Source organism: Vanessa tameamea, chromosome 24, assembly GCF_037043105.1.
Source record: "Vanessa tameamea isolate UH-Manoa-2023 chromosome 24, ilVanTame1 primary haplotype, whole genome shotgun sequence".
NCBI lineage: Eukaryota > Metazoa > Arthropoda > Insecta > Lepidoptera > Nymphalidae > Vanessa > Vanessa tameamea.
Genome location: NC_087332.1, coordinates 3,877,418 through 3,889,908, shown reverse-complemented (window position 1 = coordinate 3,889,908; position 12,491 = coordinate 3,877,418). Strand labels below are relative to the sequence as shown.

The following is a 12,491-nucleotide window of genomic DNA, read 5'->3' as shown; positions in this document are numbered from 1 at the left end:
GTGAACATTCCATTCCATTTACTTGGTGGTAAGGCTTTGTGTAAGCCCATGTGGGTAGGTACCACCCATCAGATATTCTACCACCAAGAAGCAATACTTGGCATTGTTGTGTTCCGGTTTGAAGGGTGAGTGAACCAGTGTAACTACGGGCACAAGGGACATAACATCTTAGTTCCCAAGGTTAGTGACGCATTGGCGAAGTAAGGGATGGTTAATATTTCGAACAGCGCCGATGTCTATGGGCGGTGGTGAGCACTTAAGACCATGTGCCCATTTCAAAATGCTCAAGGTTGCACTGTAGTTTTATTAATTTTGTAAGAATCGCAGGAATGATAATCAAATTTTACGTTACTCCTTATTTCATCAGCTATTTGCCAATGAAAGTCCCGTTAAAATCGGTCTAACCGTTTCAGAGATTAGCCTGAACAAACAGACAGAGAGACAAAAATTAAAAAAAAACTGTTATTTTAGTATATATACCGTGTATGTATGTATACATATATGCATTTAGTAAAAAGCGATTATTTTAATATTACAAATTTATTATATGTATAGATAACTACACAAAATATCATGGACATCCTTGCATGAACGTTAAGAAAAACTTTATTATTATCTAGAAAAAAAAAAAACATAATTTTAGTTATGTCCACACTGACCCCTTTATCCATCTCATCATCACATCCATCAGTGTTGCATTCGTCTTCTCGTTCTGGTGAATTCATGCCGTTTGCAAGCTGATCTTATTAATGAAATATGAATAAACAGCGAAACAAGTCATGGAATCGTTGATCTGATTGAGATCAATTTTGTATCAAAACTAAATTTATTATACTTATAATTTTACACAATCAATAATAATAAAAATAAACACATATTCGATTATTAGCCTCATGTTATGCCCATATTATATGAAAAGGGATAGACGAGCATTTCGTTTGCATAAATTAATTAAAGTATTTATAATTACCTTAACTCTTTCACCTATTTTTTTTTTTGAAAGAAGGTTATGAATTAAAACTGAAATATGTTTTTTTTTTATAATTTTAATCTATCTTCAATAGAAATAAAATGTCCCGATACCGGTTTGAGCAAGACATCTAGTTTTAAAACTACATTTGTGTGATTTGCGTGCAATTTATATCGACGGAGCAAATGACTTAGAAGGGTCTTCATTGACATCATGGCATAAGCTTTACCTGATGAAAAAGAACAATTATCATCAGAAATTGAAATAATTGGACCTGTTGTTTAGGCAATTTTATTGAGAAACACTCAATTCCTCTCATGTCTATATTTTTATTGACTCACCAAGAAACATACTGCCAATTGAAATTTTGGACAAATTTCAACAAAAAAAATAAATCAGAGCATATCAAAATTGGCGGTGTTACGTTACATTTTTGAATTCGATTCCCTGAGTTTAGTCTTTGCCACTGTAGATTCTACTTATCGATTCCACAAATATCAATTTCGTACAGCGTTTAGGCGTAATAAACTTGTCCAATAATAATTAATAGTATAATTTCCCAGTAAAGATAATTCTTTACTGGGAAATTATGCTCTTCATATAAAATAATGCCTTTATAAAAATGGTGATAAAGATATAGGTACCTATGCAATTCCTTTTTCCAATACTAAAACCAGTAAAGGCACTGGTGTTGTTGGGTATTTTTGCTGGATCCAACCATCTCTCCGGTATAAATTCTTCAACATCAGGACCCCATATTGAATTCCGATGAACACCATAGAATAACATAAGACAATTATGCCCAGGCTTAAGTGTACAATTCTCTACAAAAAGTGATAAATATATTAATGTTTAATATACATTAAATTAACAGTAACACATAACACTTCTTTTTAAACATATTGATAGTCAAAGAGTAGCGAAAACATAGAAAAGAATTAATCAATGTGAGATACTGACGATGTAGTCCTTTAAATAGTAAATCCGTACGGGCGTCCGTGGACGAAAGCAAGACAACTCTTGCTCATTTTCGACTTCTATGATCTTGCTAAATCATTTTAAACTATCTTAATTCTTATAAACTTATTATAATAAGGTTTTTTATTGCTACTTTTTTCGTTCTGTGCACGTGTGAACAGTATATGTATTAATGACTTTTTATGATTGATGATTTAATATGTGGACCTTTCTGAACTTTGTTTTAATTTAACTCACAGCATTAATTGTAGTATGTTATTTGTAAAACATACGACATACTATTTATCTTTGTTCGAACAATAATGGATGACGTCTACAGCTTGCGATCATGTTCAGATAGAGGCAAGAAATTTGAGACTCGAATGCTTAAATATAAACCAATAGTAATTCAATTTATATTAACGAAGGAATAGTTTCAATGCGTCATTGCCAACGCTATTACAATGAAACTCCTAACGATAACTTAGAAAAGTTTATATATTGCCAGCCAAATTATTGTACACATTTGTAACAATACTAGATTTCGTCCCAATCTGTTTATGTCATTAAATTTAGTAATTAGGAATACCGAGTACTATAAGACTAAGTTCGTTAATCTATAAACTGACACGACAAAAAGTATCATATACTTACTTAACTTTACCTCCTGATCAATATATCTACCAACGAAAGGCGCCATCACGTAATATCTCATAGTCTCTTTAAGAACTGCCTCCAAATACACAAGACGAGACAAATCTTGTTTTTCAACGTCTCTGTCTTTTAACACTTCTCGTAATCTGGAAATTCTCATTTATTTAATCAGCTGTACTTAGTTGGTGATATTGTCAATTAATTTAACTCTCAAGTATTATTTATATATCTTTTGACATTATTATCAGTTAATTTGAATATTCTTAAATACTTACTCTTTGTAGATTCGTTCCTGAACATCAGGGTACGATCCGATCAGCAATAAAGCAAAAACAATAACATTAGCCGATGTATCGTGGCCTGCCATCATAATAGTATTCATTTCATCCCTTATTTCTTGATCTGTTAATGTCCCTTCATCGAGATCCAACATCAGGTCCATAAAAACTTTTACTTTAGGATCTGAATATGATCAAGCAATTAAACAATATACCTTTGACGAAATTCGAAAAATGCAAAGACATGAATTGTGGGAAATGTGCAATTTGGATAATATAGTAAGATAGTGAGGTAAAGTACTTACTTCTACTTATCAGTCAATTGCTTCAAAGCCATACCATAGACAAAAAACTGTAAACGAATATTAACTAAAAGAACACGAACTTACTTATTCTTTCGTATCAGTGTTAATATTTTTAAATTATTTATACACATATATAAACTCTTTACTAAGCAACAAAATTATTGGTTTATTTTTTAATTTAAAAATTGCTTAAATTTTGAATTGGAATGTTGTTTCAGAAATCATAGCACTTACTTGTATCTTTGCGTGTATTAGAAACTTTACTAAGTTTTCGCTGAGCCCTCTTTTTCCTTAGAACCTTAAATATTAGAATTTTTTTTTATAATAGGTAACATTTTTTGAAAGTGAATTGTGAAATAATTCACAATATACAAATAAACTCACAGAATCAGATGTATCGTGTAAAAATTTCATACAAGCATCTTGTTTCTTCTTAAGACTACTAAAATTATACAAAAATTTTGAATGTAGCCAGAAGCTCTGGAATCTTACGATGTTGTTATTAAGATACGATTCAAATGCTTTCACGTAATTTACTGCTTCTTCTTCAGTTATACAGTCATCTAATGCCGTTACTGAAAAATAAAAATGATTAGAATGAATCATTGTATTCAAATAATTCAGTTTTATTTCTATGTTTTTTTCGGTTGCTTCAGATAGCTTTATCTGAATTAAGTCAAAAAGAGATATATCATCAACATTGTAGGGCTTATTTCTTCGTCATAATTAATAGTCCAAAAGATTGGTATTAATTGCTCATGCTTGTATTATATATAGCCAAAGTTAACTTATTATTGGACTAATCAATGGACTTGTAATGTCCAAAAATTTTCGTCTGCCTTCGTAGTATAAAAGAATTTAAATATAACAAAGACTTTATCTTCAAGTATTAAAGACGATAACTTAGTGGATCACAGAAAATTTAAATATAAATGTTACATGAATTTAATATATTGATTTGATTATTTTAATTAGTATCAGGAATTTATAATATTAAATATTGCCTGTGACTATTTGTCTATGTTTCATGAGAACAAAGGAAAAAACTGTGAGGAGACTAGTAAGTGTTAGATGATATTCTACCAAATACATATCCAAAGTCTAGAAATAATTTAGTTCAGCAGTGTGAAAATTACAGGCTATTTTGGCATATGTTGGTAGACGGGCAAATTCCAATGATAAGTGGTCACCACTGTTCATATAAATTGGCGCCGTAATTAATTTTTAACTTACATCACCAATGTGTCACTAATGATTGGAGCTGAGAAGTTATGGGACATTGTGCCTGTAGTTACACTGGCTCACTTACCCAGCAAACCGAAACACAACTAACTATTGCTACTTGGCAGTAGAATATATGATGAGTTTACTTAACCAGATGGGTTTGCCACAGAGCCCTACTACCAAGTTTAATTGACTTTTTTAACATTCGAATTCAATGTCAGATTTATAATAATAAAAAAATTAACTTACAACAAATAGTTTCCATAAAATTCTGCCTTACGTAATGCGAATGATCAAAAGGGCCCTTCCCGTCAACCTGTTTTAATTGCTGCACCATACGTCTGCCTTGTGTATTAAAGATATCCATAAACCCATCAAGTATTTGCTGATTAAATGCTGGACTTATTAGCTTACGGTGTCGCTTCCACGTTGGTACTAAAATTATTATAATGGTCTTAAACACCGTCTTACTGAGGTGTGTGTGTGGTGTTCTTTATATTAATGAAATTTTCAAACAAAAAGTATTGCGTAAGAATAATAGATAACAATATGTCTACGATTAGTGTTACTGTTTGTGATCATACATTTTACTACTATCTGATGTAGTAGTAGTCTTTTGATAACTAAGTAGCAACAGAGTAGTCTCTTCTGAGTTTCGCCTTGTAGACAATTCTACTATCCGCAAGCAAATCGACTCTTAGTGTCTGTAGTAACTCTTATGGTTTTAGTGTTCGAACTATCTATTTTTCATATATTCTTTAAATATTAATTGTGAATTCGTTTAGACGAGCTTATGTGTTTTGGCGTTAGGTTAGGTTAGTCATCACTAACTTCGCCAATGGGACGAGCGTCGTTAGTTTTATTAACGATCGTACCACATTCATTTTGTGTATTAATTTTTGTAATATTGACAAATATTCTTTTATATACCTCGCGAAAATAGCAATCCATCGCCGAGAAGTTCCTTTGTGAAATCGTGGCTAAACTTATCTTTTTCGAAGCATGTGTTTGATAATTTGTATATGTCATCTGGATCAGTTAAAACTGCAAGTATAATAATAATAATAATCTGACAATATTTACATTATCATATATGTCCATATATTAGTATCTGAATAATGAATGAAACTCTCAATACTATAAATAGTTCTTATAGTCTATTCCAACCTCAAGAGCACAAAAGTCAAATAAAAAACATTTGATATCGAATTTACGGGATACCATTGGTCGGGACCTTGATTAATCTATGATATAATGGTAATCTATGATTAATTGCGAAAAATTGGAGTTTCGAACGTTCGATGAAACTATTATCGGAACTTTGGAAGTAAAATTAAAAATATATGTAGTTAAGTTAAACAGTATTGTTTTTTAAATAAATATATACTAATCAAGAATTCGAAGTATTGTTTAATATAGTTGAGATATTAAACAAATCGCATGGTAAATATAAGGTTTCTTTATCTTTATTCCTGCTTCGATTGGAATAGACTTGGGCCAACTTTAGGATTAATCGTAATATTACAAATCTTAATATATTTAAATTTTCATTGAATTGACCAAATTTTAGGAAGAGTTTAAAAGAGTTTATTGATAAAATCCACACTATTTAAGTACTATCATTATTGTGTGCTGTTAAATTACTTTTAAGAAAATAAATATGATTATGGACATTTTTTCGTGTTAATATTATTGACAAGCTTTAAGGTGATTTTAATCATATCTTTAATTTGTATGTACACAGTCTCTATCCAACCTCCTGACTTTATCCCAATTATATTTGGGGTAGGCGTAGTATGTCTTCTTCTTCCATACTTCTCTCTCTGACGTCATCTCACAAGTAACATTCTTTCTAGCCATATCGTCTTTCATACAATCCATCCATCATTTCTTTGATCGTCCCCTTTTTCAATATCCATCCATGTCCATGCTCAAAACCTTTCTCATAACATGGTCCCCCTTCATAACAGGTCCGCATAACTTGCCTAACCATGATAGCCGGTTTCCACATAACTTCTCGGTTACCAGTACCCCTTTCAAATATTGACATATTTAATATATAATGTATAAACACTATCAACTTAGAAATTTGAATTGAACATTTTATAATTATTAACTTTTTTGATTTTTGATTTTTGCTTCGGATGGACCGAAGATTGTGAACAGCCGATACTTTCGGTCAGACATAGTGTCTGACCGAAGGTATCAGAGAGACTATATATTTTTACCGCATACACATACAAGAGATGTAGGATCAGTTAATAATTCGCAACATCGCGAGTCATTTAACAACTACTTACTCATTTTCGTTAATATATATACATATTTTAAAGCTATGATATTTTCTTACTGTAAAATTTGTACGGTCCAGAGTAGAAATATGATACATGGCCCAAATCCATGCATTTGTAACTCATATCCTTGATTTGCTTCCAGAAATCTAAAAATAAAGAAAATACTATCAAATACTAAAAATATTACTAAAAAACAAAAAAATAAATCAATTTATCTCAGTCTTACTCTCCGTGCTTCCCATGAGTTTGTGAGAGTGTCCAATGAATGGCAAAGCGCCTGGCAGCATCGGTGGCTCGTCTGGTAGCCGTCTCGTGTAAAATATCCAGTAAGTCATACATAACGCCAGTAGAATTAATAACCACAGCATGGCGAAAACTATAACATTATAATTAATAATTGACTACGTAAAATGATGGTGATTACTTGGCAATAAAGTTTCGTCCTGGTTACCATTCAGTCATATTTACTACCACCCAACAGCAAAACTTAGTAGGAACCAATGTAACTACATAAACAAGATACTTAACATCTTACATTCCAAGGTCGATGACCAATAAAATAATGATAGTGTTCAGTCGGGTTTGTATAAATTCCGTTTTTTTTATCATGTATAACTTAACTCTGAAACATGTTTAATAACTATAGTAGACAACAGTTACTAAACATCTTATCATCAATGATTTAGCCGACATTGATAATTCATTCCCTACATACTTATATTAATAATAATTAACATTTCTTAACAATGCATTGATTTACGTACTCGTATGTAACGTACGCTAGAAGTCATTACATTTTTTTACATTAACAGCCTGTAAATTTCCCACTCCTGGGCTAAGGCCTCCTCGCCCTTTGAGGGGAAGGTATGGAGGATATTCCACTACGCTCCAATGCGGCTTGGTGGAATATACATGTGGCAGAATTTCGTTGAAATTAGACACATGCAGGTTTCCTCACGATGTTTTCCTTCACCGCCAAGCACGAGATGAATTATAAATACAAATTAAACACATCAAAATTCATTGGTTGCTTGCCTGGGTTTGAACCCGAAATCATCGGTTAAGATGCACGCGTTCTAACCACTGGGCCATCTCGGCTCAGAAGTCCTAGAAGTCATATACAATTACAGTTGACAATTACAAAAGGACGGGTAACGACCCTAACAGTAGTCGCATATGACGTGTAAGATCTGTCATCTCACCTTGGTAACAATAGCATGTTAAGTTATTAAATGTTACATAAATGCTGTTTTTAGGAATTTCGAAACCTATGATAGGTTTCGTTTTGGATTTCATTTTATTGTAAACTGCAAGTCACTCATCTACATTTGACGCCAAAATAATGAAACTATATTTAAAATAAATTTATCATGTAAAATAGTATGTATACATAAATTAAATTAGAATTGGAGTTTGTCAATAACAATTTATTATAATTTTGTTTACGTTTTTCATTTCTTTTTTGTTATACTCTAACCGACAATTAACACATTATTAATAAAACAAATGCTATTGCTATAATATTATTATTTTTGTTATTTTTTGCCTCTGTATGTTTGCCATTTTGTGTACATAATTATTTTTATTTTCTTTTATTTATTTATGTTTTGTAATATATATAACGGGACGCGGTTACTTTGGTTGTTGATTTAGATAATTAATGAATCGAGTAGGTGACAATAATGTTTGATGGCTAATTTACTTTTAAGAGCGGGTCACCCCGAATGGAGTTGTAAGTGTCATGGCAACGCGAGCCGTTATGTTTTGACAAGCGACTCGAATGCGATGGTTGCTTGCAAACCCATTTGCTCTTAATCGAGATGAATTTTTGTAATCCTTTGATATTTGTGGTGTACGATTATTGAGTCAATTGATACAGTGATTAGACGATATTAAATACGTTTTATTTTGTGAATATCTCCATTGCACGCCTACATAGTCTTCCAAATGTCGGTACAATCCCCGAACCCAACTGTTCGGCATCCTGCTCCTCCGACATATATATTTTACAGAATAGTCGCTGTCGATAATTTTTTATTTTAATTCTAATTTACACTTCTTTATTTCATTTGCTTGCATTATCACGTATAGTTTACTTTTAGAAACTGTATCGGTCATTGTTTTGTCTTTGTATTTTGTTTAAATGTGTTGCTTTGTAATGAGTTATGTTGGCCCAAGACGTAAGAACAGAATACGTAAATGCTTAATCAGCTTTGTAGGAAAGTAACATGAATCGTCTCATATCGTGGGAAACATTTTTGATGGAAACATCATGTATTAAAAATAATTTCAATTTATTGTAGCATGAGCTTCTGCTCGGACAATTCATTAGTTTAGTTAATATAAGTTTTAATTTATTTTTTTAATATTTAAAAAAAATCCAGTTCGGGCTCCCGTAAATTTGTTAACTGTTTGATTCCTTAACAAAATAAAAAATAAAATTTACCTTTTGATGACCATATTTTCGCATCCCTATATCTTTCACTCCTTTGGAATCGATGACCCCCACAAACAATTCTAAATGCAGTACAATCTGATACAAATGCAGTACAATCAAATGGAACTTTTTTTGTTTATTATTATTTTAATTAAGTAAGGGACTATTATTTATAAAAAATACGTCAGTCCCAATGTTCTCTTATAATTTACCTTATCTCAAACAACATAATTACAAATTATTTCTTAAAATTACATGATTATTAATTAGCTATATCTTAAATTATATCTTTAGAGAGGCCGCATGTGCGCCAGAGCTATATCATAAATAGTTTTAGCCGATAATGTCCTTGGTACTGTTAGTATACTTTGGAAAACACCGATATCTAATAGATTCATATTTAATTTAGTAATTGCTGCAGCTCTCTCTATTCTTAGCACATTCTGTTCAGATGTGATATAAATCTTCCACTTCGTTGCAATATTCACAATTGGGTGATTCTACTTTTCTCATCAAACAATCAAATTTCTTTGATGGAATGTGCCCAGAACGGCTTCTTAAGCCATTATATACAACTTTGTTAATTCACAATTTTCAAACCATGTTTATGAGGAGACACAATCTGTATAGTTTTATACTATATTCCCTTTTCCTTTGATCTTACATTCATTTTTTCCAGATTTCATAGCATCTACTTCTAACCACTTTTAAATATTCCGAGTAATATGGCCTTACTTCTATGTCTGTGCCAGTTATTGCAGCGTGCTTAGCAATGTTATCCACCTCCTCGTTACCCTTTAGCCATATGAGGGTATCCACTGTAAAGTTAGTGTGATACCTTTCTTTAGAAAATAATAAATTTTGTCCAATATATAATATGCTATAGGAACACCTCTTGAGTCATGGGCGCATATCATGATATGTTGGAGTCCGTTTTTGCTCTCAGAAAAAATCACATATGTTATCATTTAAATCACTTACGTAAGACAATGCCTCCAAAATAGCGATAAGTTCTACAGACATAATGCTAATGATTCTTTATTCTGAAGCCCCGAGAATAACTCCTTCTTGCATCATAGAATGCTGCTCCACATCCTGCCATATTCCATATATACATTTTATTCATTATGCATTTCCTTTAAAATATCCACTTTAAGGTTACATTTTTCATAATAGTTCTTTGATGTAATGATGCTATCTAAATCGGTTTTAATACTTTCCGACGTATTAGTTAGTGTGACGCAAACTTTTAGTGAAAATATGTTTATTAAATTAGAAGAGTAAACATTCATGTCTTTACACTCATTGTAATTGCCAAAGGTTTTCAAGGTTGCCATTAGTAAAGGTGGTTTCCTTCTTCTATAGTATACACTCGATTGAAGACTTAATGTGTTTAAAGTAACAAAGGTTTTAAAATTGGAAATAGCTAAACTTTATAGGCAAAATCTATATGCAAGATGACGACCTCCGTGGTCGAGTAGTGTACACCGGTTTTCATGGGTACGGCACTCCGAGGTCCCGGGTTCGATTCCCGGCTGAGTCGATGTAGAAAAAGTTCATTAGTTTTCTATATTGTCTTGGGTCTGGGTGTATGTGGTACCGTCGTTACTTCTGATTTTCCATAACACAAGTAATTTAGCTATTTACATTGGGATCAGAGTAATGTATGTGATGTTGTCCAATATTTAAAATTAAAAAAAAAATAAAGATATTGTCTCCTTATATGCAAAGATGGTATACATACTTAATTCGCTTTCCATAGTGTGTATGGGAGTGGTCCGTATGAATCCGCCTATGACTCTTAGGGCTCGATTTTGAATTCTATCAGGTTTAGTTATAACTGTTTTAGGCGCATTGTCATAAAAAAAACTAGCATAATCTAATCTACTCCGAATCAGTGAAAAGTATATTTCTCTGAGAAATATTTGATGAACACCCCAATTTGAACCGGACATTATTAATCTTTAAAGAAATTTCACATATTTCATTGATGTGTTTTTCCAAGAAAGTCTAGAATCTAACCTGAAGCCTAAATATTTAAAGCATTTTGAATGTGATAAAGAACTATCATTTATACTGACGGAAATGATCTGATGTATAGACATAGGTCTTTTAGAAGAAAACATTAATTTAGATTTGCTAGGCGATATACCGAGCCGAGATGGCCCAGTGGTTAGAACGCGTGCATCTTAACCGATGATTTCGGGTTCAAACCCAGGCAGGCACCACTGAGTTTTCATGTGCTTAATTTGTGTTTATAATTCATCTTGTGCTCGGCGGTGAAGGAAAACATCGTGAGGAAACCTGCATGTGCCTAATTTCAACGAAATTCTGCCACATGTGTATTCCACCAACCCGCATTGGAGCAGCGTGGTGGAATATGCTCCATACCTTCTCCTCGACGGGAGAGGAGGCCTTAGCCCAGCAGTGGGAAATTTACAGGCTGATTATGTTATGTTTTTATGTAGGCGATATACCCATATTATTGAATAGTTTGACAATTATATTTAACGCAATTGGAATTTTATTTCTATAAACTATTATGACTTTGTTACGTGTGATAAAAACAAAATCATCTGCATTAAAGTTATGTTTAGATATTTTAGACGTTGATATATAAAATAGCAGAGGAGATAGAGGATCACCTTTTTGCAAGTCCAGTATGAGTGAACCGTGTTACCAAATGTTACCCATTACAATCAAGTGGAACTTAAAAAATTAAATTATTGTACACCTAGTTTTCAACTTCACATTTTATTTTATTTATATATATTTAAGGCCTTAATATTAATAATTCTTACGATAATAAAGTTTCTTTTATTTATTATATATCTCTAAAAACATATATAAATCTTACCTTATTTTATAAAATTAGTGATCGAACAAAGTTGCTAAAAATAATCAATATATTAAATAATTCGCACTTCTTCAATGGATGTTTTAAATTAACTGTACTTATTTTAAAACAGTATAATGCGTTTAATGCATTAATTGCAATAAAAGTTATATAAATATTAATCATATTGTAATTGAACATTAAATACAATATAAATTAATAATTAAACATACCTTTGTTCGTGTAGTAATTTAATATAAAGTATTTATATAAAAACCGTTTTTATTTCCTATTAAAAATCCTGTTTCGTTTCATTCGCTGCAATTTTACTTCTCGTTGACAGTTTGTTTTACAATGAAACTATATGTAATATGATTATTGCTTCTGTTAATAGTTTCTTATTGGTTTTACAAAAATATATAATATTTCAAATATTCTACAGCCAAACAGTAACACTTAGAATTGTTGTGTTTCGGTTTTTTTTTCATGGTATATTTTGGCGGGCGAGCAATTGGGCCACCTGATGGTAAGTGGTC

At 31.7% G+C, this 12,491-nt stretch overlaps 1 protein-coding gene across 1 annotated transcript; it reads right to left on the bottom strand.

The window, feature by feature from the left end:
- Positions 1-1,036: 1,036 nt before the first annotated feature.
- LOC113402731 (cytochrome P450 4C1-like) lies at positions 1,037-12,089 on the bottom strand. Its single transcript, XM_026643040.2, has 11 exons — positions 11,977-12,089; positions 6,909-7,058; positions 6,739-6,828; positions 5,319-5,432; positions 4,638-4,823; positions 3,549-3,739; positions 3,399-3,462; positions 2,857-3,043; positions 2,582-2,727; positions 1,615-1,794; positions 1,037-1,199 (listed from the first exon to the last, which is right to left on the bottom strand). Exons 2-11 carry the CDS (start codon positions 7,048-7,050, stop codon positions 1,039-1,041), a joined length of 1,461 nt encoding a protein of 486 aa, XP_026498825.2. The 5' UTR covers positions 7,051-7,058; positions 11,977-12,089; the 3' UTR covers positions 1,037-1,038.
- Positions 12,090-12,491: the final 402 nt, after the last annotated feature.

Excerpts from the sequence above, each read along its gene's own strand:
- LOC113402731 (XM_026643040.2), bottom strand. The coding sequence starts at position 7,050 with ATGCTGTGGTTATTAATTCTACTGGCGTTATGTATGACTTACTGGATA. Across the intron at positions 3,044-3,398 it reads TAATACACGCAAAGATACAA|ATCCTAAAGTAAAAGTTTTT; the intron begins GTAAGTGCTATG and ends GATCATATTCAG. Across the intron at positions 2,728-2,856 it reads CAGGAACGAATCTACAAAGA|ATTACGAGAAGTGTTAAAAG; the intron begins GTAAGTATTTAA and ends GAGAATTTCCAG.